Source organism: Scleropages formosus, chromosome 15 (genome assembly GCF_900964775.1).
Source record: "Scleropages formosus chromosome 15, fSclFor1.1, whole genome shotgun sequence".
In the NCBI taxonomy this organism is placed as follows: Eukaryota; Metazoa; Chordata; class Actinopteri; order Osteoglossiformes; family Osteoglossidae; genus Scleropages; species Scleropages formosus.
In genome coordinates this window covers 13,470,152-13,497,650 of record NC_041820.1, presented here as the reverse complement: position 1 = coordinate 13,497,650, position 27,499 = coordinate 13,470,152, and the positions used below count along the sequence as shown (strand labels likewise).

General features: G+C 44.5%; 2 protein-coding genes across 5 annotated transcripts; one reads left to right on the top strand and one right to left on the bottom strand.

Moving 5' to 3' along the window:
- The first annotated feature begins 1,761 nt into the window (after window positions 1-1,761).
- LOC108919386 (BRD4-interacting chromatin-remodeling complex-associated protein) lies at window positions 1,762-20,466 on the top strand. Of its 2 annotated transcripts, none has more exons than XM_018727348.2 (15): window positions 1,762-1,946; window positions 2,520-2,582; window positions 5,268-5,434; window positions 6,806-6,851; window positions 7,067-7,109; window positions 9,819-9,884; window positions 10,013-11,503; window positions 11,588-11,806; window positions 12,277-12,736; window positions 13,023-13,180; window positions 13,982-14,043; window positions 15,507-15,655; window positions 15,739-15,833; window positions 17,427-17,529; window positions 17,742-20,466. In XM_018727348.2, the coding sequence occupies exons 4-15, from the start codon at window positions 6,811-6,813 to the stop codon at window positions 18,446-18,448; spliced, it is 3,594 nt and encodes a 1,197-aa protein (XP_018582864.2). In that variant the 5' UTR covers window positions 1,762-1,946; window positions 2,520-2,582; window positions 5,268-5,434; window positions 6,806-6,810; the 3' UTR covers window positions 18,449-20,466. The 2 variants fall into 2 exon arrangements, with proteins under 2 accessions (XP_018582864.2, XP_018582863.2); XM_018727347.2 differs by having other exon boundaries at window positions 11,588-11,815.
- A 294-nt stretch (window positions 20,467-20,760) lies between these two features.
- Window positions 20,761-27,299, bottom strand: exd2 (exonuclease 3'-5' domain containing 2). Of its 3 annotated transcripts, none has more exons than XM_018727333.2 (9): window positions 27,034-27,299; window positions 24,874-25,528; window positions 24,516-24,772; window positions 24,245-24,371; window positions 23,800-24,116; window positions 23,601-23,707; window positions 23,142-23,277; window positions 22,668-23,033; window positions 20,761-22,046 (listed from the first exon to the last, which is right to left on the bottom strand). In XM_018727333.2, the coding sequence occupies exons 2-9, from the start codon at window positions 25,237-25,239 to the stop codon at window positions 21,830-21,832; spliced, it is 1,893 nt and encodes a 630-aa protein (XP_018582849.1). In that variant the 5' UTR covers window positions 25,240-25,528; window positions 27,034-27,299; the 3' UTR covers window positions 20,761-21,829. The 3 variants fall into 3 exon arrangements, with proteins under 3 accessions (XP_018582849.1, XP_018582846.1, XP_018582847.1); XM_018727330.2 differs by having other exon boundaries at window positions 24,859-25,528; window positions 27,034-27,298; XM_018727331.2 differs by lacking the exon at window positions 27,034-27,299 and adding an exon at window positions 26,881-26,900 and having other exon boundaries at window positions 24,859-25,528.
- Window positions 27,300-27,499: the final 200 nt, after the last annotated feature.

The following is a 27,499-nucleotide window of genomic DNA, read 5'->3' as shown; positions in this document are numbered from 1 at the left end:
AAGACAACAGCAGAAGCAGCGGTTTGAACCCGAGTTCTTTGATTTCAAGGTGATCGCACTATCCCATGTGTGCTGGCCCTGTTAAATAGGAGTATGGATTATTTTCATATCAAAATAAAATTACAGTGGCTATGTGAAGAGCAAGGGAATTGTGAAAGTATGAGCAAATTTCAGTACTCTAGCACATGATATTTCTCATAAGCCTCTGTGCATTCGCACCCTTAATTTTTATTATTTCTGGCCAAAATTTAAAATCTATGTAGTTAATACCCTATTTACTGAAGTTTAAATTTTTTTTTGAAGGGTGGGATTGGTGAAACTAGCAAAGGAAAGAGGGATTTTTTTTTTAGAAGTTAAAACTGAAGTTAGGTTTCTGTGTAAAAGCCTAGTTCATGTAGGACCGCTGCATCTGCAAAGCCACCTGTATTGTGAGCGACCTCTATCACCCCTCTCATGGACTCTATGCCCTTTTGCCATCTGGCAGAAGGTACAGGAGTAGCTGTGCCACCACCATCAGACTCTGCAACAGTTTCTTCCCTGAGGCAGTCAGACTACTCAACACCTTGCTGCCTCCCAATGCTCACCTGGCACAGTCAAACAGCTAACCCAGCATGACAGCATGACTCCATACACTACAGCTGCCTACAATTTACAGCCCATGTCCTGTGTATTTATTGTCCTGTACTCCTGTTCTGTGTTGCACCATGGTCTCCAGAGAAATTACATTTTGTTCCGCTATATACAAGCTATATAGAGGAATGACAATAAAAGCAACTTGAACTTGACAGAATAAAGAAATTATCCTCCTGATTTGCTTGACATAATTACAGCGTGCGTTTCTGGTGGAATGTTAAATGAATCCGAAACATCTTTCAAACGAGAGAAGACATTCTAAAAATGGTATTATTACTTTTTTTTCTGTAGTCTCAGCATGTTGTATGTCACAGCAGCTGTGATATGTATGACATTAAATATAGTGAACAGAATCTGAAGGTTTCTGAAGCAACCGTCAGTGTCGGCAGTCGAAAAAGTCTTTGTCAGTGTACTGATAAAGACACTGATACATGTCTCAGTGGATCCAGCTTTGAGCTGTCTAAAGGTGGCTGCAACAGGAACGTGGACATGTATCCTGAAAGTTGTTAGTTCAGTTCTGGCATCCTTCTGTATGAATGAGTTAAATACTCAGATTCACTTTACAAAGAAATGCCAGGAATGTGATAAATGACCATATGTAACTTATTTAACATGAACATGTTCTCCTTGAATTCCTTTACTCTGCCAATGTGTGTGTGTGTGTGTGTTTTTAGTAAATTCAGCTGAAGAAAATTCTGTTCAAATCAGTTATTTTTTTAATTTTATCTTTTTTGTTTCTGTTTTCAGAACATAGATCTTGACACTTTATTATTTTAATTCCTGTAGTATTTAGAATTGATGTATGTAATTTGAATTTACTTTCCCCATTCATAGTTGTTAATAATAATAATAATAATAATAATAATAATAATAATAATATAGTATGTACGTATCACACGGAGCCATACCAAACGTAACATGTAAATTACATTGCAAGTCAATAACAAATATCTTGTGAGACGATGTAACTGCACGGTTTGACCGGCATTAATTCAAGGCCTCCGCCTCCTTTGCGCATTTAAACACCAGCGCCTGTCAATCATTCCCCAGCCAGCCAATGAGGAGGCAGGACAGCCGCTCGTTGTTCGAGGAGAGGTATTGATTTTCACACATGACGGACCTCGCGGGAGAAGCCCATTGATTCTCACCTATTTATACCATTATCGCTCGAATGCGAATTTGTTTTTGTTTATACTTTGAACCTGTAGCTACGTCACATTTTCAGAACCATATTTTCATTGAAGCATTATTGCCATCAGCATTTATTTTTTCCTCCTGAATCCGTTTTAAATCATCTCATAGCAAACAATTAGGTACGTGTTATTTGTAAGCGTGCTGTACGAATCGACTATTGCCCGAATGCGTTCACGAGGATGCGTGTTAAAAGGTGCCGTTTAAGGAATGAGTGTCTTTAAGTGATGTATGACAATGTGATGCAAGCAAGGTTGTCCGAGGGAGACTGTCGTGCTGTGAGGGGTTAATACAATCAGCTGTATGATTTTTATTTTTGGAAAAAAAAAAAGGTGTGTTAGGGAGTGAGATAGAACCCGGTATTCTGAGAGCAGTTCTTGGAAGACGCATTGGTTTGGGTTATGAACTCGTATATTGCATAATGCCCTGCGAAGATGATCCACGTCGCGGTGGGAGCGGGCATTTTTGAAACGTGAACGCGCCGCGTTGGACGTTCGAGGAGCAGCATCTCCATCATCTCCATCATCCCCATCATCATCTCCCTTCCAGCGCTGAAGGACGCAAAGGCAGCGCAGCCCCATCGCTCCACTCCTTCTCCACCTTTGTGTTCTGATCTCTTCTCACTCTTGCTTCTCACCCACCCCGATCCCCCCCACCCCCCCCGTTACCCACCCCCACCCCCCTTTCTCCCTTAGCATCTGAAAGGACTCGATGGCGCAGAGGCCCGCCTGAGAGGACAATAACCCCACAAAGACGCGGTGAGTTTTTTTTTTTTAAGTTAAATTACGAAATGACCCAGAAGAAGGCGGAAAAGGACAGTGAAGGGAAAGAGTAAAATAGATGCGATGGTTACAAGTGGATCCTTTGTGCTGCTGCGGAGGCTGCGGTGAAGCGGTTCAGCTCTGTGCTCCTTCTGCTTCTCACTTACAGACAGTGAGCGGCAGTCTGTGCTACACAGACACGAACTCTTTCCAATGTGTGCCTATTGTTATTTTTCCACGCTGCGTGTATATTCGAAGCGGTCCTGAGTGCCGGTGCCCGCTGAGATCTTTAGCCCGTCTCAGCATCCGAGACGGTGCGCTGCCCGTGTCCGCCGGTTCCTCCGGCTGCTGCACGGATCGCGCTGTCTTGAGGGGGAGCAGTGAATTGCGGTTCACGCAGGTTGTAAACAAACAAACCCAAGGACCCGATCGTGCTACCTGGGGTCGGGGGGGAGGGGGCTGGGGAGGTCCGTGGGCTGGCAGGTACCTCCCTGGGAAACTGTGGAGGACAGCGAGAGAGGAATCGCACCCAGGTTTATAATGGGAGCGATCGGCTCTTTTCCCCCCTTTTCAGTCACAGAGCGGAGGAGCCGAATAAAGTGACGTGATGCCCTTGCGGAGTCACAGCATCGCGTCCCGCCAGGAATTTGCCCGCTTCTGCCGAGCCTTGCGCACAAATTCTCCCCACACTTCGGCCTTGAAACGCGTTCACAGCCGCTTCATAAATTATCACCGCATATGATATATATCCACGTATCATACGTTGTACGTTTTAGTGTTCGCCCTCAGTTTCCCCTCAGAAAAAAAGCGGGATTCTTTCATCATGATCTAACATCATGGATGGATTCGATATCTGCGTGATGATGTGACCTGACGATTGTGGCTTAGAGTCGAACATCGTTGAAGTTAGATAACACTACGTAGAGTTCATTGGAAGTCGCTTTAGAGAAACGCGTCTGATAAATAAATACATGTAAGTTGTTGATGAGGTCCATGTAGGGAAGATGCGAAGGGAATATGAGGTGATGCCCCTGCCCTGCCCTGGTGCTGCTCTGCTGCTGGGTTTGTACCACGTCCCTCGCTGTGTCCACGCCATAATACCGCGGGGAGGTGGACTGCTTCTCAGAACATGGGAACACCCGCCTGAACTTAGTCTTTTTCTCTATCGTTTAATTAGTTATCGCCACGACGAAGGGGACTAGACGCCGTATGTCACGTTTTAACTCTTGAAGTTCTCACAGGGGTTGAACCGCAACGCCGGTGGTCGTGCGTCGGCGGCATAACCAACGAATTGTGACGAGAAATTTCCATTTCCAGACTTCCCAACTTTACGTACGACGAGGGAACGCGGTAAATAAGTGCTAAAGTGACATGTAATCACAGCAACACGTGTTGACAGGCGAAGATCATGTGCGAGTTGGGAGGCTAAAAGCTGTGGCCGCGGACGTGAGGCGCTCGTCCGGCGTCGTGCCGCTGACGCGGCCCAGGCAGGTCGGTGCCGGCGGTGCCGGTCCGGTTCTCCGCCTCCGGGGTCACTTGTTCGCTCCCCAGCGTGTCGCGGAGCCGCAGCCGCGGAGCTGTATACTCGTCCGAGCTGAAACGGCCCCATTTTCTTGTTAACTCGCTGTGAAATCGACATTTATGAGGCGCTAATTGCTCCACTCTCTTGTATACGACGGCGTGTGTAGTTATCATCTCCCCTGAATCCATTACACGTTAAGTTGTCGTTGCAGCTCTAATGGACACCGACTGGGACAATCATGTGAATGTGAATGTAGTCTCTGCTGCGCCAAACTTGGCTTTTGTCTAAAGAAAGTATTACTTGAAAGTACAAAAGTAGCTACAATTTCACACGCCTGCTCACTTCTTTTAAAGAGATTTGCCATTACATTTACATTTTACATTCATGATTTATTTAGCAGACGCTTTTCTCCAAAGCGACTTCCAATGAACTCTATGTAGTGTTACCAGCCCAGACACCTTATTGACCAAGGTAACTTACACTGCTAGATACACTACTTACACTCACTGGGTCATCCATATGTCAGTGGAACACACACACTCTCTCTGTCACTCACACACTCTGGGATTAAACCGTACAGGAAACCCCAAAACGTTTCAACTTGCACATCCTTCTCTTGACCACTCTTTTAAGCACTGGCTTCATATTAAACTAACACCGTAAGTGTTCTTCCGTAAAGGTGTCAACTAAAATAATTTCAGCTTTAACGAAGTTGTAGTAATTTACAAGTAGGGAGGCCCGCATCACAAGGCATGAACATGTGACTATATTCAGTGTTTATTGACATGCTTATACAATGTAAGTATTCAATGTTACACTGAGTGGCCACAACGCTTGACATGAATGTGCTTTAAACCAAAATTATTGTTTCAGACAAGCCTGTAGGCGGGGACAGCTTGTAGTGTAGTGGTTAGTGATAGTGCTGTTGGACCCAAAGGTCACAGGTTTGAATCCCACCTCCAGCTGTAGTACCCTTGAGCAAGGTACTTACCCTAACCACTCCAGTAAAAATTACCCAGCTGTATAAATGGGCAAATCTGTAGGTAGTTTAACATTGTAAGTCGCTTTAGAGAAGGGCATCAGCTAAGTGAATGAGTGTAAATGGCCACTCAGTATAGAGATGTGAGATTGACTCATGATGTTGTGTGCTGGCTTTGCAGCAGGTGCTACCCTGAAATGCTGTCAGAAGGGAAGAACCAGTCCTGGAGTAAAGTCCAATGGGCTCAATGTTGTTCAGCCATCGATCGCTGAATTCAGGCCTGCGTGTCGATGAGGCCCCGATGAGAGCTCAGACAGTTTGCTCTGAATGGGGCCTCCACCATTTGAAGTAGGTCTGCCCTAAATTTTGAGCATCATTGTACTTCACCTGTCAAAGATTCAGACGTTACTTATATTGAAATGTTCCTGATGCGGGTTTGCTAACTATAAATTACTACCATGTCCTTTTTTAACAAATGTGAATACAGCGTATGGCTTCTTAACAAATTTCTTTGAAAAAGTTGTTTTGCTAAGTACAGGTAACTACTGAAATAAAGGAAACACCAAAGAAGTGTCTTACTAGGAGGCCAAACAGCTTCAATGTTCCTTGTCATTCTACAAGTGTTAAGATCTGTACTAGAAGGATGTCACAACCTTGCATATTTCACTATTTTGTCTTTTAATACTGGTGAGAAAGTGTCAGGTGCAGCCCCAGGACCTTCATGAATGCCTAGTGAGGCTGATATCTGGTGACTGCAACAGCAGTAGGATTTTGTTTACATCCTTGTCATGCCCTGTGATTGAGGGCATTTTAATCATGGAAGACTGCATCAGGACAGAAATGCTTAATAGGATAACATGGATTACTCCGAACTGCTTTATATTTATTGGCATTTACCTTGCACTCAAAATTGGAATTATTGGAAGTAAACCAACCCAGAAAAAAAAATGTAACCACGAAAGGGGCACTAAAATCCTTCACTGTGGGAAACAAGCACTCTGACCTGTAGACTTCTTTTCGTGTACACCGCTCAGTTGCCCACGTGTTGAGAACAAGATGAAGGATGACTCATCTGACTTTTTTCCTCTGCTCAGGAGAACCTAGTCTGTGTTCTGTGCACCACTCTACCAGCAAAAAGGCATTTACTGGTGTAATAAAGGTTTATGTACAGCATTCTAACCATAATATCCTTTCCTGTGAGGTTCATGACAGACATTCTTAATTCAGACATTCTTCATGAAACGTCCTGCTTTAGATTAACCTTTGCAACCAAATGATTCAGAATTTAGTGGTTTTTTTCCGCCTCTGTGTATCTAAAATTAAAGGAGATTCATCACAGTCGATAAGTTTATACTCAGTTAGCCCTTGGTATGGATGTCTTTCTCTTCAACTTTCATATCAACGTCTTTTGTCTATTACCTGTGAAAATGCTGAAGAATATTCAGCACTGAAAAACTGCTAACAAACTGCTCCCACCAGTTATCTCCTCGTATTTCCTTTATTTAGGTAGTTACCTGTAAGAGTGTTTAATGAGAAACTTTGCATGGCCTTCCATTAATCCTAAATGCTATTAACTCTGTTGAAAACACTGTCACCTGACAATCAACTCAATCTAGCCTTGCTGTTGAAATGATATTGACAGTTATATTCGCATCTGTGGCTTCACTTCATAACATTTATGTGTACAACACAATGTTTTTCCCCCTCAATTGTTCTTAGCTGACATGGAGGATGAAGATGGCACTTGTTTACTTGATGTTTTGTGGTACGTGAGGCTGATACCTAATTAAAATTGTGTAATCTATTATTATTATCAATATTATTATTTTGAAATTTGACTTTATAAAACTACATCAGCATATTTAATAATGTTGGCAGTCAGATGTAGTTAACTGTAATATAAAATATTTCAAAGACAGTGCTTTAAAAGAAAATGAAATAATTCAGTATGTCACTTGCATACTTTTCCTTGTTATACAGTGACCCTCAAGCCCTGAATGATTTCCTTCATGGAACCAGTGAGGTAAAACTCTTGTCACCCTTGTCATCTTGCAGTCATTGTCAGTACCACCTCCTTCTCTTTAGGAGGGCACAAGTACAATACATTGAAATTATTGTTGTTTTTGAGCCTGTCCTCAGAACTACTGTTGTTTTATTGTAAAAAATTAAATTTTAAATAGAATAGTACAAAGTATAAAATCACTCTCAGTGGAAGACATCAAATGTAATATTACAGAATATTCTAATACACAGTAGCCTAAATCAAATAACAGTTCTTTCCAAAACTTACTATGTGGTAGATTTATGATTTGCCAAAATGTACTGTTGCTTTCAAGTACCACAGCCTACATTAGCTGCAGTCAGTTGTTATGCAATTACTATTATGAAGTTCAGAGGACCACCTTTAATAATGGGTTTAATAAAATGCTTTTTCAAGGACCTCAGGCGATTGTAGTGAAACGGAGATGGAGAAATGCCTTGTGTGGTGAAACATGATTATTTCGTATAGACAAAAGATAAGGCCTGTTAGCCTGATAGAATGAATGACAAGTTCTAATATCTTGTAAGTTTCCCTTTCAAACCCTGCTGCTGTAGTAGCCTTGAGTAAGTTACATGTAGTGAATTGCTCCAGTAAAAACACTTAGATATATAAATTGGTCAAATATGGTAAATCACTTTGGATAAAAGCATTAACTAAGCAACAAATTAATAGGCAATATAAACGGTGTTTAGCCCCAAGGATATGTTGCTCACAGTAAATGACCAAAAATGTTCAAGTGACATGCTTTTAAATACAGGTTCTGTTACTGGAAGTGCTGCACAAGATTACAATATCACTGACTTAAATCAGCATATCAGGGGCTTCTGAGGGAGGCTGCAATCAGAAATCTTAAAACACTATTTGGTTACCATGGTAATCTGTTGCAGCCGTAGCTACTGTAGAAAGATGCATTCTGTAGTACAGGAAGTCTCTCCACAAAAGCTTTGGACCTTGAACAATACCTGCCCCTTTGTGGCCTTTCACAGCTACTCTCTGGTAGCAATCAGATGTGTAAGGATGTTATGAGGAGTTCTTCTTTAAGTATAGGGCTAAAGTAAAGCTGGGAGTATATATTTTCTTTGACAATTAAGAAAATCAGTTATAGAATTATCTTGATAAAATCACTGCAGGTGTATACATTTTCCCTCAGTTCTCCGACTGGCCGTGACAGAGACAGGTCAGTACAGGGCTATGTAGCTCCCTCACTAACAAATTAAAGTTAATTATAACCAAAGTGGTGGTGGCTCACAGTACAATTTGTTGCTCTATACATTTTTTTGTCACGTCTGATCAGTGAGTATTATTTTTTACTTACTAATTGTAGCAGTGTAGTGAACGATTTGATTTACTCTATCCGTAATGAAGACTAATCTGTTTGGAGGTTCAAAGTATAGCTACAGGTTATGGGTGGGCATATTCCAGCCATCAAGGGCTACGAAACAATATTTTTGCTCTGTCTCAGCTCTCAAAATTTCGTAATTGAAGTCATTATTTTGGACAGTAAGTTACCTCACCTGGTATTATTTGACAGACAACTGTAAAACCTGTGGGAAATAGAATTGCCCACCCTGGCCACAGAAAATTATTAAATGTTACGTAGATATGTGTTGACATTACTGTGGTTGGTTTAAAATTAATAGAAAATTTTAAAAGTGCTGCACATACTGTATATACCTCATAAGGTCATATTTATGAGCTAAAGTGCAAAACATCTGAGAAAGAAGCAGTTAACTTCACTAACAAGGGAAGAAAATTCACATCTACGTATGTTGTAATAAAGAATGTTAGAAATCATAAACTCCACGTGGAGATGTGCACCATAGGTAAAGCTTTAAAATCAAATCCACTGAAAAATTGCAAGGTAAATGACAACCTGGTACCGTGGTTATATGGCTTTGTCATCCATCTTTTGCATATAAATTTACCAGTATCAAAAAGGCTATGAATACATTTAGATGTATTCATTTAGCAGATGCTTTCCTCCAAAGCAACATACATCTCACAGAAAGTACAATGTATGCATTACATTAGCAGAAATGTATGAATAAGAATACATGAGGTTATTGAGTCATAAAGAATTAAAAATGCTGTTAACTTTACAAGTTGGTAATGATCAATATAGCTGCTTTCTAATTTTCTAGAGTTATAACAGATTAGGAATGATGTCGTAAATTATTTATATGATAGAGTATAACGTGACAAGTTTACTCCTGTTAACATACAGTCTGTTACAACAGTCTTCTCATTCATTATGATGAATTATCATACTTTATGATAGCCATTTCTTGTAAAATATTCATGCATCCATGCATTTAAGGTGATCAATAAATACTTTTCTCAGTCTTATGGCGCTTTTACCCATGACTCGCTCCATCTGTTTAAATGTAGGTGTTAATTGTTTTGTTAAGGAACCATCAGCGATACACTGAAAGTTATGTGGTCTCACTTTAAACTTTACTGGTATCACAATGTATAGTTTAAGCAGAACCTTAGGAATTTTTGTATTTTCAAATATGAATAACCATGTCATATTTCTGTGAAAGATAGTTACTGTGCACAGGGCATACTCGTAACGAACGCCTTCTATTGCCCTCTGTGAATGATATTCATCCAAAGAAACGCAAATTCTCTTCCTTTAGTCTCACTCCCTGCTGACACACCTCTTGCTCTCTTGCTCCTCTGAACTCTCAGCTGGAGAATGAAGACTTGCTCATTAATTCTTCTCCTGGGGAGCCCTCCCTCTTTGCTGATGCCCCTGTGAGTTTCTTTGCTTACATAAACATCATGCCCCAAAACTGACCACACCTTGTACAGAAGTAGCTCATACTTTTAAATCCCTGAATGTTTCTTTAATGGAAACCTATTGATTTGCTTTTCTGCCTCAGAGTCCAGGGTCCCTATTGGCGGATGACACCCCATCCCAGGACACACCCCCTTCAGGCTGTGTTGACTTGTCCTTCTTGGAGGAGGCACTTCTCAGCTCTCCGGATGGGGGCGGGGGTCCTGAGGTAGGGGAAGGTGGCACAGTGGAGGCACCAGAAGAGGAGGAGGCTTGTGATATCCTGCGGCAAAGTCTACAGGAAGCTGACATTACCGAGCAGACCCTGGCCCTGGAAGCGGGGCTAGCTCTACCCGGAGATGGCCTGTCTCTTTACAACACCCCAGGAACACTAGCTGCCCCCCTTGCTTCACAGTTCCTCTCCAAACCACTGAGCACCTCTCCCTTACCGGCAATGCCCCGTGACACGCAGGCGGCAGTGGAACCCCCACAGCCCTCTCTGCTGGCCGTGGGGCCAGGCTGTCCCTCCCTGAAGCCAGCTGCCCCACAGCTAATGGGGCTTCTGCCAGGGACCGTGTTCCCTGGCACCCCCCCTGAGGCCTCTCTGTCCCTCAGCCCTGCTCAGGGCTCAGGCATGCTCATTCAGAAGGCTCTGCCCAGCCTAACAAATCGTCCCCTGATGACCGCCACACTGAGGGCAACAGCAGCTCCTGGGATCCTGCTACCAAGAGGGCCTTTGCCAATCCAACCCAAGTTGCCCGTCAACATACAGCCCCGTTTGGTTCAGATCAGCCCCAAGCCTGCAGGGCAGAAGACCTCTCAGAGCCTTACTTTGGTTCAGGGAACAGCATCACCCAATATTCTGTTGTCACCTCCTTTGGGCCCGAAGCCACCTGCAGCTGCCCCGCAGCTCAGTAAGCCCGTGAGCCTGCAACTGCTGAACCAAGGTGGCTCAATTGTCATCCAGCCCCAGGGCATCTTCCCAGGCCACAATCAGTTCCTGGTTCCCAGTCAAACCCCTGTGACAGTTCCCCAGCCTGCAAGTGCTGCTCCTCCCCTGCTCACCCCTGCCAGTCAGCCTGGACCTTCAGTGCGGGGTGGGGCCTCTGCTTCTGGACACCTCATGGACACCACTCAGATCCTCACAGCACCCCCAAGACAGCTTAATTTCAGCCCTGTGTTCACAACCCCCACAGGGCAGCTGGCACTGAGGCAAGGCACCCTCCTGTCAGGCCCCTTGCAATTGCAGTCCACACCCCCTGCTGTTTTCCAAATGCCTACACAGCTGACTGGAACCTACGCTCCACAGAGTCAGGGGCCACGTGGCACATTGCTTCAGAGCACCGCTTTGGGGGGCCATATCACCCTCATCAACAGCCCTGGGATGCTGCCCCCGGATGTGGCATCCATTTCTATTGTTAATGGCCCCTCGATGGTGCAGGGGGTACCTTTTGCAGCTCAGGCCCAACGGCCTGTTCCAGGAGGGTCAGAGGGTCAACAAGGTCTCGCCCAGACCTCTGTCCTGCTGCTTCCTGAAACTGCATCAGCTCTGGAGGAGAAAAGTTCCGGTGCAGAACAGCTCCTCCAAGTCCCTCAGGTGAGTTTTTTTACCTGCAGTTTCTGTTCGCTGTCATTCAGAAGTGAGTGCTCATCTTTTTTTTGTCTTTCTCTGCCAAATCAGCATCTCCACCATCATGCCTCCCAGACCTGTCCACCAGAGCTCCAGTCATCTCCACCGGTGGTGACCATAGTGCCACCACAAATGGATGTCCCTCTGCACCATGACCCAGCCAGTTCTTTGACCAACCACCTTTTGCCACCAGCAGATGGACAGCAGGTGCTTGATGGGGTACCCAGCTCCACTCCTCCAAAGCATAACTTCATACACCACCTCCAACAGGTCAGCCAGGTAATCAGTACAATGTGACTTTTCAGTAAGTTCATCCAATATAACTGCTTGCCAAAACAATTGAGTCACGAGGCATGTGAGGGTCACTGCACAAATCAACTGTTACAACACTGGATATTAAAAGAGAAAAATGTCATAGTGTTAACATCTGTATCAGTTGGGACTGATTTCTTTTTGGTCACCATTTGAAGCTTTAGGATTGATTTTTTATGTGTACATTTCATGGTTTGTTTTTCTCAGTCCCACATTCTCTGGTTTTTATTTACAATTCAGTGTTCTCGTGCCTCTAGGTGCCCTCCCATCTTTGCATTCTTATATTGCAATATCAAGTCAATATTTATTTTAGTTTGGCAAACCCTTGATGGGGGACCTTGGTCAAAAAGTTGGAGAATTACTGTGCTAGAAAGAAAAAATATTATGTAGAGCAGGCCACTTTGTCTAACTCTCTTTTGTTACAACAGGCTCTTGAGCTGCCATCCCCTTCAGCTGTGACCTTGCAGGTGCAAGTTGCCCCTCTGGTGTCCCCGTTGGCAGGTCAGAGAGAGTCCTCCACCCCTACAATGCCCCCTGCTGGACAGGCAGGGGCCTCCACTGTGACAGCCAAACCTAGAGGGGTGACCACACCTACTCACCCAGGGACAGAACAAATGGGGACTCGCTGCTCACCACTGATTGGCCAAGGCACGCTGAGTACGCCTCCAGCCACCTTCTCCTCTCCGGCTGCTGGGCAGACTGGCAGCTTGTTAGGAGCTGGATCCAGCAAAGCGGCCACACTGGTGCAACCCAGTAACCCGGTTCACACTGTGCCCTCCCCGCTGCCAGTTAGCATCTCTGTTGTGCCGCAGCAGCCCACACCTCTCCCTGTATCTGCAGGGCCTCAGCTGCAAACTGAGCCCACTACCCAGCAGCACTCTCAAGGCAGTGAGTATCAGGGGATGGCAATCTCTCCCATCTCTGCTGTGCATGTTCTTGCTTCATCCTTCCCTTCTGACATCAATCACCAATTAAGGGCTTGACTGAGTGAGTAGATTTTGTAACAGACTCATGTTAGATGTCTTCTCCAGTTGTACGTCTGCTAACAGTTTAAGGACAACTGGAAAACATGTTAGTGTACAATGTGAGGAGACCTGCTTCGGAGAACAGCAAATTTGGAAGGCTAATTACTTTGCTCGTAGATGAGTTGCTCGTCTATCCTGTCTCCTTTCAGAGCCAGCAGCTGTTTCCGCTCTGGAGAGTAAAGCGCTTTCTTTTGGCCTTTGCCCAACCTCACCGAAAATCCAAGGGTCCCAGATCCAAGGACTGCATGGCACGAAGCAACACAGCCAAGTGACTCAGATTCAGAATGCGATACAGCCAAGTACCCAGGTGACAGAGCTATCTTGGTAGCATGTTCTCTTGATGGGGCAACCTTTACATTCCGGGTTAACGCTTCCTTTTCTCAGGGCCCTAAAACCACAGAACTACACCGCAAAAAACTGAAATTCCACAATTCACCAGTCATGGCACGTCAAGGGGCCAGTGACAGGGGCTGACCTGGCTATGTCTAAAACAGAGCAATTTTGCACAGGGTGTGGACAAAATAAAAGAAACACCTCATGAAAAAGGAGTTTATTTTTTAAATAAATTATTACAAATGCAGCTGCAAAGGAGAATCATATTAGGTTGATTGTTAGTTAGCAGTACTTGTCAGCAATAAAAGAGGTCTGACAATTACCACTTTTAAAGCAGTGTGTGTCAAGGGGAACAGTCTGAAAAATAATATTGTATATCAAACAAGGACAAACTGGCAATGAGGAACAGGGATTATAGTGTATTTTGTTGGGGGCAGCTGGTAGCATAGTAGTTTGATTAACTGCCTTTGGACCCAAAGGTTGCAGGTTTGAGCCTCACCTCTAGCTGTAGTACCCTTGAGCAAGGTACTTACCTTGAGTTGCTCCAGTAAAAATTACCCAGCTCTATAAATGGGTAGAAAATTGTAAGCTGCTTTGGGGAAAAGAATCAGGTAAATGTTTCCATTTTTTTGTTCACCCTTCGTAACTATACCAGAATAACTAACTATGCTACTGTCTTTTACTACATTTGCATTTCAGTAATCTCACAGCTCACCTTGATTGTGAAATCTTTTTGTGCTTGTGTCGATATGTGTAACTCACTCCTGTCATTCAGGTAGCAGCCTGCAAGGATAAAGAGAGAGAGGAGAAACTCAACCCAGCAATTCGCAGACACAGGTACAAGGGAGCTGAACTGAATTGACTTGAAGACTTTATTGCCATTGTACTGCTGTGCAATACAACAAAATTATAGTGGTATTCTCTGAGTTCTTTAGACAGTAAAATAAAACATAAGCACTTAAGTATAAAAATAGAAAATTAAACCATTTAAACGACAGTAGGACAGTAGGAGGAAACAACAATATAAACACAAACACTAGGTATTAAACAATAAAAAAATAATACAGTAGACCAGTAAGGTAGTATGACAGACAATAAAAGACTTACAAATAAATAAAAGATAGACAATAAAGTGTGTGTGTAGTTGAATGTTTTATGTGTGTATTTGGGGGGTAAAATACAGTAACATCTTACAGTGGCAGTAAAATGTAGAAATGTGTAGTCACAATTTGGAATTCTATTGGCAATTTGATTTGTTTATAACTGCAAAGTTATTTACATGTGTGCATTTGGTAGTTAGAAGGCTGATATCCAAACACACACACACACACACACACACACATTTTCAGAACCGCTTGTCCCATACGGGGTCACAGGGAACCGGAGCCAACCCGGCAACACAGGGCGTAAGGCCGGAGGGGGAAGGGGACACGCCCAGGACGGGACGCCAGTCCGTCGCAAGGCACCCCAAGCAGGACTCGAACCCCAGACCCACCAGAGAGCAGGACTGCGGTCCAACCCACTGCGCTACTGCACCCCCCATATCCAAACACCTGATTGTTAAAAGTACAACTTGTTTGATACCAGCATTTGAAATTTTACTGTCACATTTAATGAAAGTTTAATAATACTATATTATGCCTTGATTTATGTGTACATCAGGTTCTTTAAAAGTCTCAGATATAGCTCTAATAAATTACTAATACTACACACCCACACACCATCTGAAACCACTTGTCCTATAACGGGGTCACGGGGAGCCGGAGCCTAACCCGGCAACACAGGGTGAAAGGCTGGAGGGGGGAGGGGGGACACCCTGGAGGGGACGCCAGTCCGTCACAAGGCACCCCAAGCAGGACTCGAACCCCAGACCTACCCGAGAGCAGGATCAGGACCAACCCACCGTGCCCCCCTACTAATACTCTATACAGCTTAAATATTTTTGTTAACTTCAAGGTACATTAAAATTAAAAGCTATTGAACACAAGATATGAGCTGTAAACACTATAGAAGTTAGTTGCAGTTACTAAGCTGGTTCTACACTTCTATTCTGTTTACATGTGTTTTATTGACACCTTCAGCCTGCCTGTGTAAATAGGTTGTATTCACTCCGTTACAAACAGAAACCTTTGAAAATAGATTAATAAAGAAATTGTATTTAAATTAAATTTAATTAAAAATAAACAGGAAAATTTTTGCGTGTTTGAAAATGTGTAACTCGGACATTCATAGTATAAGCAGCTGGTGTTATGATGCACTACAGTGTTGTGTGTTTCAGGTCATATTCATGTTCTCTACAGGTTCCAGCAACAGCTGTGTCTGGACCACGGTGCAGTTCTGAACCCAGATGCCCGCTCCCCATTTTTGTCTATGGAGAACGCTGTGAAACGCCTGCTGCCGTACCACACCTGTGCAGGGTGCCCTCCCAGCCAGTCAGACTTCCTTACAGGTGGGAACTGGAAGAACCATGATCTGGTTGTCTGTACAAGCGAGTATCTGTTAGGTTGACTTCACACCTGCGTCTCTGTGCAGTGGACAAGCAGTTTGAGGTTATGTCTGCACTGCTACTGAAACGTACCAAGGACATGCTGAACAAGTACCGACAACTGCTGCTTGGGGAAGCCCAGGTAAGAAGCACATCAATCACTCTGCCATTCTTTGTCCTGATTTTCACCATATATCCCTATCTCCATTCTATTGCTTTTGTGTCAGATGATATTATGTGCAACAGATAGCCATTCAGTCAGTTTCCTTCCACTTTTGTTGGAGAGGGTCCTTCCAATGTGTCCTGGTCTGCTCCAGGGTCTCCTACCAGTAGGACTTGCCTCTTATAGTTTCAGCAAGAGCCAGCTGAGGGATATTGTTACAGCATCCCTGAACCACGTTAAGTGACTTGATCTGGAGGAACAGCGACTGTGCTTGGAGCCTCTCTCAGATTACCGAGCTCTTCATAGAGAGTAAACCCAGCAAACCTGCAAAGAAACCTAATGTCGACTTCTTGTATCTGCAAGCTCACTTTCTGGTCAGTCAACAAAGCTCGTGACCATAGCTGATCACAGGAACATAGACTGAGTGGTCAACTTTGTCTGAGGACTCAGTTCCCACTTCACCACCACAAATTGGCTCTGTACTCACAGAGCAGTTGACACTGCAATAATCTGCCATTCAACCTCCCATTCTCCCTTTCCATCACTCGTGAACAAGGTGAAGAAATACTTAAACCCCTCCACTAGGGGAAGTTTTTCACCTCACCTGGAGAGAACAATCCACTTTTTTGGGAGAAGAACATGACCTCGCACTTGAAGGTGCTGATTTTCATTCCAGCTGCTTTACACCCAGCAGCGAACCTCTTGAGTGCATGCAGAAGGTCACAGTGGGATGAGACCAAAAGGATAACATCATCTGCAAACAGCACAGTTTCCATCCCCAGTGCGTCCAACTGTACAGTCTCTGAGTCTCAGGTGTACGTTGACATCTACGAAAATCACTATCAGGAATGGAACCAAAATTCTTGACATAATCCAATACCTACATGGAATAGATTTGATTTAAAACTGAGAATATGGATACAACTCATGCTGCACTCATAGGGAGATTGGACAGCAGGTATCTGTCAAGATCTACCATGTTACTGCAGCACCCATAGCAGATGTCAAAGGGCATGGTCAGATATCTTTTCCTGCTCCATACGACAGATGTAGACTGGATTATTGAATTACCATATGATGTCAAAACAATTGTGCGAAGGAGAAGGGCCTGGTCCAGCAGAGGACCGAAACAAAAACACGTTGTTCCTCCTGAATCTGAGGTTTGGTTATTCGAAGGAGTCTTGGTTAACATTTGCCCAGCAGGCTGAGGAGTGTGATTCCTGTAGCTGGAACACAGCCTCCCTTCCCATTTATTACATATAGAAACCACCACCCCGGATTGCCATTTTCTGAGATACTTCACCTACCTTCCATTCAACTCCGACGAGGCTTGTGAACCACGCTACCCCAACGCTGTCCAGCGCTGGCTGAATCCCACAAACCCCTCTAGTTTTATTATGACAGAGATCAACAACACTGGAACTTTTCATACAGGTATTTAAAAGTATGTAAATATTAATTATAGAAACTTACCACAGTGTCTTCTTTTGAGCCAGGTGTGTTTCTGTACTGATTAACCTTCTTGATAATTAGACTGCACCTGGACAAACACGTTTCTCCTATCATCTACAGCAGGTGAGCCCATCTGCAGAGATGGTGATGCTGGAGCGCCTGTTTCTCCAGGCAGAGAGAGGAGTTCTTGGGGAAGAGCGCCGGAAGGCTCGGTTAGAACCAGGTTGGTATCTAAGGACTTCATGCAATCTAGAGATGGTGCCAACGGCTGAAGCATTTTGGTTGTAGGTGCTCTCAGAGTCTGATGACAAAAGGATCAACGTGAAATTCGTACAAGTTAATTTGTAGTCTCACTGTCATGCTGTTTGGACCATCTGTTTTGTGTGGAATTCAAAAGCTGTTCTGATAGTTGTTTCTCTTCTCTGTTTTCCACAGAGTCTTTTCTGGCATCTTTGCGTGAAACAGCAACTGGAGCTCCTTTCTTGCAGTTGAACAGCCCTCCATCACCTCCGTCGTGGGCTCTGCTCTCCGACCGGCCCCCTGGGCTCAAAACATATCGCTCCAGTTGCCGGGGGGCACTAAAACTCACCATAAAACACGAGTCGGGGTCCCGCAAGGTGGTCCACAACTCTGCATGCGACGCAGCTCATGTGTCTCCCTCAGGCCACAAGCAGGATGGCGCTGGCCAGCAGACTAATGGAGGAGACACACCTGGCAAGCATGGGGACGATCACCAGGATCCACCTTGCACCCAGACCTGGAACCAGTCTGTGTCAGGAGGCACCGCCACTCTGGAGTCAGTAGAGGATACCCAGCAGGTGGAATACAGCAGTACACATACAGCACCCTATCTCCAGATAGTGCCAGACCCACAGCCCACTGCTGGGGAGTCATCCACCTTTGACCCTACCGTACAGCCTCCACAACCCAAGCGGCCACGACCGGACCCTGACCAGGATCAGACGTGCCTGCCTTCTCAAGCGGAGGATCACACCCTCAACGAGCACTTGCAGAGTGCGATCGACAGCATACTTGAGCTGCAGCGTCTGCAGGGGCCCCCTGGCCTTCAAACCGGGGCCCCTAGGGACGGAGCCTCAGTGCTGGAGCAAGCGGTCAGCAGCATTCTGGAGGGACAGCGGTAGGAAAAAGGTGGCAAGGAAGGGAAGAGACACAGGAAGTGGCACACGGGTCAGGAAGTGTTGGCAGAAAGAAGGAAGTGATAGCAGATGGTAGTAATGTCTATGGGCTTAATACTGCTCAGTACAAATTTTATGTAGAGGTTACTCATTGAATGCATTCCAATAAGAGGTACAGTTCTGCATTTGTTTGTCAGGGGTGTGTGAAATCATTCAATGGTGTTTAAATGAATTCTTCAGCATTTATAACACATATATCGCAGTTCGAACACTGAAATAGCATTTACTGTAAAAAAGTACTTTAAAAAGCAAAAATGGAAAATTCCTGAAGTATTTCAAAGGGACTTCCATGTGCTTGAAAGTTTGTCCCTGTGTGGAGTACATATGTTTTTATTAGTGTAGTAGCTAATGGGCAGCATCTGTTTCACTGAGGATGAGGATCTGTACTGTGGCCTGTGGTACAGAAGGATGAAGGGGTTCAGGGCTTCTCCATTTGCCCAACCTGATGGAGGCAACGCTTCTATGTCAACGGCTTCTACTTTGCGCGAATGGGGAGCTGAGGTGGAATTTGTTGAGGGACGATTGGATTCCGTGAAACGGCATTATCGCCGTTTCTGTTAGGAAGCAGAGGAATGTTGATGGCTTTGAACAGCCAACAGTAGTTATGCAGCTAACCTCACCTTTAATACACCAGCAAATATGAACTTTGCATAATTTTCTCCAGACTTTTTGGTGAATGAAAACAAGCAAATATACTCTGTCCAAAGAGGGATTTTCAAGGAAATTAGATTGCGATCATTTTTACTTCTCGCCACACAGAAGGGGAAAGAATTTTTAATTGTAAGGAGACTGGACTGATTAGCAATAACAAAGAAATGGTTGTAATGACTCCTGAAATTATTGTGAGAGAGAGAGAGAGAGAGCGAGAGAGAGAAAGAGAGAGATTGCTGACTGAGTGTGAAAGACTGGCTTGGCTCACTCCGCAGTGCAGAATTCAGTAAAGCAAAGCCAGGCTAAACTGAGTGCCACATTCACCACTGCCTTCAGACCAGCCCTTCAATTGCAATACAGAGTAAGAGCTACAGGTTCAGCGGAAAAAGAGCTGGTCGCGGTGTTTGGAAACAGTTGGTTCTGTGTGATGATTGCCTTCGGTTGCACACACTGGGGTCTGCAGGAATGTTTGGCATAATGTCCCAAAACAATGATGTGCGACGGTGACATTTTTCTGCCACACCTTCAACTTCAGGCATGTTTCATGCTCATTTTGCCCAAGAACACATTGACAGCGTTTTTCATTCTTCAAATAGCCTTTGACCAAAAACCAAGTTAGTTGTCAGTTTCACATATTTATTTTTTAATAATAGCTTTTCTGCATCTTTTTTTCAGTTTAATAACTTCTTGAATGCGGGGCTCTTTTTATAGATTATGAATTACAGGTAAACCCTAGGCACTATCCGAGGATAATGTTGGGAGTATCAAATGTGACCAGATATCACTGAAACCTACATTATATGTAAATGCAACAAATCTGGCTTGTAAAGCAAGGTTAATTTAGCAACACAAGAAGAATGGACCAAAGCCTGGCAAAAATTGCTTGTATATAAGAAATTTTACTATATTTATAATAGGAAACATCTGATTGAAGCAATGCAGACAGAACAAAATTGAAGTATTTTAAGTGAACAAGAATTCTGAATCCTGAGGATGAGACCACTTCCCTCAGTTCAGAGTTCCATTTGATATAACCAAACAAGTTCTTAGAATTCAGGCTGTTTTTGTAGTGGAAGGTTCATCTGCATTTAGCTCTTTTGATGCCCAGTGCTTAGAACTGTGAGCAAGTGTCTGCATTCTGATGACTAACTGAAGGATACTGCTGCATGTTGAGCCATTTTGCTTTATGTACTTTTTTTTTTTTGTTAAACTGTGAGTTAATGTGACCTGGGAGCTCAGGTTGCACACTGTGCTTCATCAAGATAGAGGAGGGAGAAGGGAAGAGAAAAGAGAAAAAAAAAAAAAAAAAAAAACAGATTGTTCTGTTGCCAAAATCAAGGGGCCTTATTTCACCAGAACCAGATTGTAATCATTATACTGACAAATACCCACCTGACTCCTTTGATGCAAGTCGTGGAAGTGTTTCATTTAGGAAATGTAAAGAGACGTTTTGTACACATTTTTACAAACTATTTATTAAATAGTGATTTTTAAAAGATTTGTGCATGTGTGTGTCATGTGTGGCATGAGGTGTGCTGCAAACATCTCTTCTCCGGGGAGACCAGGACCAGAAAATTAGCTCAATTCACAACACAGTCACACTGCAGTGTGAATAAATATGATCTTTAATATTGTACTTACAGTTTAAGGAAACTAAGCAGCTTTGTTGAGGGGTTACATCTGGACAAATGTAAATAAAAGAAAAAGCAGCCAAGTTTCTTAAGCCTCACAGGGTGGTGACATTCAAGTTGCTGAACAGCAGGCAGTTAACCATCACATTCACAGGCTGCTTCTAACCAAAACTTGCTCACTCTTCAGTAAACAAATAATGGCACTGCTGTTACAGTTAAAGGTGTATTAGAAGAACCTGTGACTGGCAAACAAGTCTCAAGTTGGAGATGAGCATTCCAGCTCGATATCCACTGAAAGAGCATGACTGAACTCTGAGTGAGATCCATTATGATGTCTCTCCGACTCGAGAACGTGCGTGATCCAGGTTCATTTAACCCTGCTGGTTGGACAGTGGTCAAAGTTCTGTTCCAATGAACCAGAGAAATTGATGCTCTTCCTGCAAGTCCTCCAGGGAAAAACAAACAGTCTTGTCGCATCTATCGTAGAAGATTGACAAAACTAAAATTGGAGGCAAAAAAAGGACTGGACACTGGAATGGCAGATTAGAATATTTGCAAAAGTCATTCTGAGAACTACCTTATGTCAGCTATATGAAGTCATCTCTCATACCAAAATTTGTAACACAAAAACATGTATTAGGGCTACAAACCTGCAGAGTAACTTAGCAATATTAAAGAGGAAAATGTAAGAGCAGGTTTTTAGCTTAGTTTTTAAAAATGTCTGTTTAAATAAATTGGCAAAAAAGATTCACCATTTATTTCCTTTTTCTTTAAAAATAGAGTGTGCATCTACCATGGCACATACACCCTGACTATTTCCTGCATCATCACATAGTGTTAGTGTTCTGGTTTTACCAGCATTTCTCACAAGTGACAATCCCAAATATCAGTCCCGTATCTCAGGGTCCAGCTGTTCTTGCAGTTTATCTAAAGTTCTGCCACAGCAGGAGAACAAGCCTCATTCTGGCAGGCCCAGGCTGCAGAACCAGTAGATCCTACATTTCCAGACCACCTCTGCATCGCCACCAAGGCCACTGGAGACAGCTCAGTTAAGCTGGATGGGCAGGTCCTCTCCATACTTTCGGAGAAACTTGGCATGGTTGTGGTTTACAGACCAGAGAGGGTGCAGGTGACGAGGTTTCATAGCAGACAGGAAGTGCTGTCTCCAACGCCTCTCAAGCTCCATTAGGCCACGGAGCCCACGCTCAGCATAGGCACGCACCACCTTTAGCCCATGGGGCACGTAGCTTTGGTTAAATATCCTAAGAGAATAGAGAGAGAAGTGTCAGAACATGCTGAAAGTTTGTGAACAGGGTACAATACTGCAAATAGCTTAGAATACAAACATATCAGCTAAAAACATTTGGGCACAGTTCTCCATTACTCCTATTTAGATGTATTCATTTAGCAGATTTTCTCATTAGCAACTTCCAATGAACACTACGTAGTATCAGCTCACACCTTAGGCACCCAGAGTGAGTTACAATACTAGATACATTGAGTCGCTCATCAATACACCAGTGAAACACACACATAACTTTAGAGTCACTAATCCACCTGAATAGCATGTCTTTGGACTGTGGCAGGAAACTATCTGGGGGGGAATCGAACTCAAGTCCTCTCTCACACCACCCAAGCGCTGCAAGACAGTAACACTACTCACTGTGCCACTCCTACTCAAAGTAGTACTTAGTGCTAGTCTCAGAGTTCAAAATCCTAGTCTTTATCCCAGTACTGGGCCACATAATGTAATGACTCCTCTCTCCTCAAACAGCTGTTAACTGTTGAGCTTGAGTTTAGCACAACTAAACTCTGAAATCCTGCTGGACTGTGACCCTACAGGATGAATACACACAAAAAAAAAATCCCACTTTTCTTCTGACCTGGTCTCCAGGCCAACTGCCTTCTGCAGCATCTCTGTGGTGATTTCTTGTTGCTCCTGACCAAAGAAGGTCTTGATAAGGTCCTCCAGCTCTTTCCGGCGGGCCTGCGGCAAACTGTCACTGGCAGTAAGGAGGGCACGGGCTGCAGAGCGCACCCGCCGCCTGTCTGAATCCTCCAGCAGGCGAACACCCTCCTCACACCCTAGAGGTGCACCAAACTCCTCAGCTAGCTGCTGCTTTAACATCCCATCGTGGACATTAGAGGCCGCATGGCAGGATGTGCATAGGAGAAGGATGTCATGGGAGTTATGGTCCTTCATCTCAGCAGGAAAGTGCCGTCTATATTCATGGGGGACAATGTTCTTCCTGTGGGGGGAGGGGGAGAGATGGAATCATTTAAATTCAGATGACCAGCCTCGAAGCAGATCAAAAATGCTGTCATGTTAGTATGAGAAAACACAAAATCTAACAAACCTAATGTAAGAGTCAGTCTTGCCACACACCACACACAGGTTCTCTTTAGCAGTAAGGTAATAATCTTGTTGAGAGTCTGGACGTCCTGATGGTTCAAATTTTAGCCTGACAATAAAGGGGTCTTCACTCAGAAGCTCTGGGAGAAGGATAACAGCAGAATAACCATTTAGCTGTACAACAAAACTATGGCAAGCTAGAAAGTTCAACCACCATTACAACAGCAACCACCTAGTATATGTTCAAAAGTTTAAGGATTTTTGGGCCTCTGACCATCTAAATACAGGTCACAAGCACCAAAGACTTCTACTACTGCATAATGGTGTACCAATGCACAAACGGTTCAGAGGCGAGACCACCTTTATGCATTTACACCCATCTATGTACAAAATCTTGAATTGCTAACATGTTGCATACCTTTTAGAACAACAAAATTTTAGCAGCCCTTTTGCCACTGCATACCTCCAATTCCCTTATCCAGATACCATTTGGCTTTCTTCTTATCACAGGTGCAAAGGGGTTGACCATCTGGGGCATGGAGGAAACAGTTGTCATAGAGTGGGGACTTCCTAAAACACAAAAACAGTAAGCAAAACCCTAGTACATCCGTCAGGTATATGTGATCCTTTTGCTGACCCCTGTTGCAAACAACATACCCTACCTGGCAGAATACCCCACCCCAAGAGGCTTGCGCCTGTTTTTCCGGGGGTCTGGCACCTGCTGATCTCCAGAAACCGAGCCGGAGCCAGAGCTATCCGAGGTATTCCTTCTGCTGCGGCGACGCCGCTCCCCATCTAGACTCTTCTCTTCTCCTTCCTCCAAGCCCCGTCCACAGAAAGGCACATCCACCAAGCCATGGCAGCGTGACAGCATTTGAGAGAAGACATCGTCTGAGCGGGAGCTGAGGCTGGAGTTCAGGCCCAGTAGGTGGAAAAATAAGGCAATGGAAACCTGGGCATCACGGGCAGCATAGGTCACCTAGGCATAGATTCAAAAGTAGAAGTGCAAAGAGAAAGCTTTACTCAAAGTCTATACAAAAATTTCAGTAATTAGTGCAGTATTGTGTCATTCCCAGAAAGGCCAACAAGAAACTCAGCTCAAAATACCTGCTCCAGTGTCAGCTTATCTGCCTCCCAATCACTGCAACGGAGCTCCAGTGACTTGTCAAGGGGCACGTTCAACAAATCTGCTGCCAGAGATTTCAGGCTCAGCCCATTACTCAGCCCCATTTGCCTAACCAATACACAGACATACGGGCTTATAAGTCGAATCCTAAACAAGCCGACTAATTCTCACTCTTCAGGCAGACACAGGGACTACAAGATAACTAGAAATTCATTTTGGAAACAAAGTGAAAACTGAAGGAAAAACCAATACCGTTGCCTTATAACAAGGTAGCGCAGGTCCACAGTGCAGCCAAGTGACAAGCCATAGTCCCGGGCCAAACGCTTGCCATCCTCATAGCAGCCGACTCCAACTTTAAGCACACGCGAGTCATTCAAGATCTTCACTAAACTGTTGGGGAGGGACTGCCCCACACTGTGGATCAGAGGCAGGCGCACCAGCGCACAACGGCCTGTGTAAGAGGCCATCTGGAGCAGGGAGACCGGGCCTGACTTCCCCTTCACAGAAACCTGAAAAAAAGAAGGCAGGGGTCTTACAGCATAGTGCACATGGATAGAAAATTAATGGATTCTGAGAAACATGCAAAGACTCTTACACACTGGGTCTTTACCCATTCACAGTCAAGGCCAAGCACAGGGTATACAGACAGCTCTTTTTCAAGGGATGGCCACAGCTCCTCCCACTGATCCTCGGAGCTCACCACCACCGGAAGCACCTCAAGAAGCTTCTCCGGAGATGGCAGTAGAGGGACAACAGGCATAAGGGATGGAGACAGCGGTGGTGGCTGCCCAGATGGTACAGCATCCACCTCATGTTCCACTGCTGTGGTCTTCTCCCTTTGTGCAGAGTCTGGCTCAGTCTGGCTCTGCGCGATCCGTTTCCTACGGACGCACAGGGACCGCCAAAACAGCAGCCCGCCAAGGGTGGCACCCAGCACGGCTGCCACAGTAGCAGTAAAGATACTCTGTCTTGACATGATAAAGCAAAGCAACAGGATGCAGATATCCACTACCCTTGGGGGACAGGGAAACTCCCACCAGGGGAAAAGGTCGGGGTAAAAGTTCAAATCGCAGATCCGAAAAAATGCCAGATATTAGTGATGAACACCAAGACACACGGAAAACAATACAAAAAGTAAATAAAAGAATGCCAAAGGATCAAAAATGGAGCAGCTGTCCTTTTCCCTATGGACCACAAAATCCTGATGGTACGTCAGTATGGGACCAGGACACCAGGCCCATTGGGATTACAGGACTACATTTCCCCTAGAAAGAAAGAAAGAGGGGGAAAAATGTCACAGATTCGACAAAACTTTAACCAACATGCTTCCAGAAAGCAGGCATAACATGTTAAGGACAAAGGATGCAAGGTTTCCATTCCAAGTTGAGTGCTGCCAATAAACCACTGAACAACATGACCGGCAGCTGTAAAAATGAATGAAATTGTAAGTCACAGTGGAGTGAACAATTGGGTAAGCGACGAATCTACAACATGTACTAACGCCTATGCCGATTTCATCAGAAATTTTCCATTTTAAGAAACACATGAGCCACGATATGCACAATAAGGAAAAGTGGCCCTTAGTACCAGAAGGCTCATGGATAAGTTACTTTATGAATCTCTCAGAAACACGTACTCCTCAGTAAGAACACGCACATATACCGGTTTAAAGCACAGCCAGTTTTTTGGTAACCATGGGAACTGCTCAGAGGCATCAGCAGGTGGTGTAGTGATCAGGGGTGGCTGTTTACCCCAAACGTGCACAGTAGAATTCCCAGACATATATATGGGTAAATGACCATGTTGTTTAGTGCACAAAACATTGTAAGTCACCTTAAAGGCATCAGCTAAACAAGGGATAATATATTAGCAGTCACTTCAAACAACAAATGCTATAATGCTCTCCTTTGTAAACAACTGAATTGTCTTTTAAATTTAGCTACCATAAGTTCAAGAGTTGTCTCTCTCTCTCTCTCCCTCTCTCTCTCTCTCTCCCCCTCTCTCACACACACACGCAGACGCGCGCGCCAAGGCTACCATCAGATCGCCGTAAAACACCTGTGTGCACCGGCAGGACCACACCACCTCTCGGCTCTTGTTGTTCACAGACCCAAATACACTTCGGGAGCTACTCTTTCCCCCATTATTTATGCTCTTCATCCAGAATACTACATTCCAATAAAGCCACATTACTGAATTGAAGATGAGGACTATTTTTAAGAACCCTGCTGCTGCTTACTTTACTACCAGCGAGCGAGCTACGTTCACCGGCAACTGCTTAATTCCACATAAAAACACCCCATATTATTCCAATGTTTACGAACATATATTGTATCATTTATAAACACGAACTAACGTAACGTGCAGTTCAGCAAAAAAAAAAAAAAAAGGGCAGAAAATGAGTTTGGTTTTCGTGAAGAAACGAGGACAGAGAGACGGAATTAGCACGAGCCGCTCAGTGAGGCGCGAAACGGGCCGCAAACGACGGCAAACGTTAGCAAAAACGCAACTACTGCCACAACCCAAGCCAATCCTTTGTACTGTTTTTAATAACATATCAAAGCAGCAAAATGGACGTGCACCAAGCTAACGAGCTAGCAAGTCTTCTACAAATTACCGCCTCGTTATCTACGACCATGCCTCACAAGCGGAGGAATCTTCCAGAAAGCCGCGGTACTGTTTGTGCGGAAAGGCGCGCGCACGGCTCACGCTCAGCCTCCGGCTCGCCGAGGCTACTCAGTTCCAGCGTCTCCGCGCTGTAGCGACCTACCGGAGCATCGCTGCGCCTGAACACACACACTCCATCAGCGGCCGTTGCCTGGCGCCTTCCGCCTCCATTTAACTGCTCCGGGGCGCACTGGTGCGGCGCGTTCGCGACAGCGCCTCCGCGTCCACGATAGTCTGGGTTGGACATTACAACAAAGCGATTCGGCTCCTCGGGTTCCAACGCAAAGTAGAGTGTAGAGTCCGCATGAGTGGTTACAACAGGTTACAACAGCTGCCTTGCGCTGTGCAGGTTCCACGTTCGAATCCCACTCCTGTCGGTCCTTTGCTCAAAGTCATTCCCTTTAAAGCTGTACACAGTGGTAAATTATGACCTAACGCTTGTTGAACAAGACTGACTCCTACAGGGTCTCGAGAAAGGTGTCATAGATGGGATAAAGATTTATCGCAGATACTTTCAAACCTATGCACACATTCACTTAAAACTTACTGATGTTTTTATTGCAAATGTT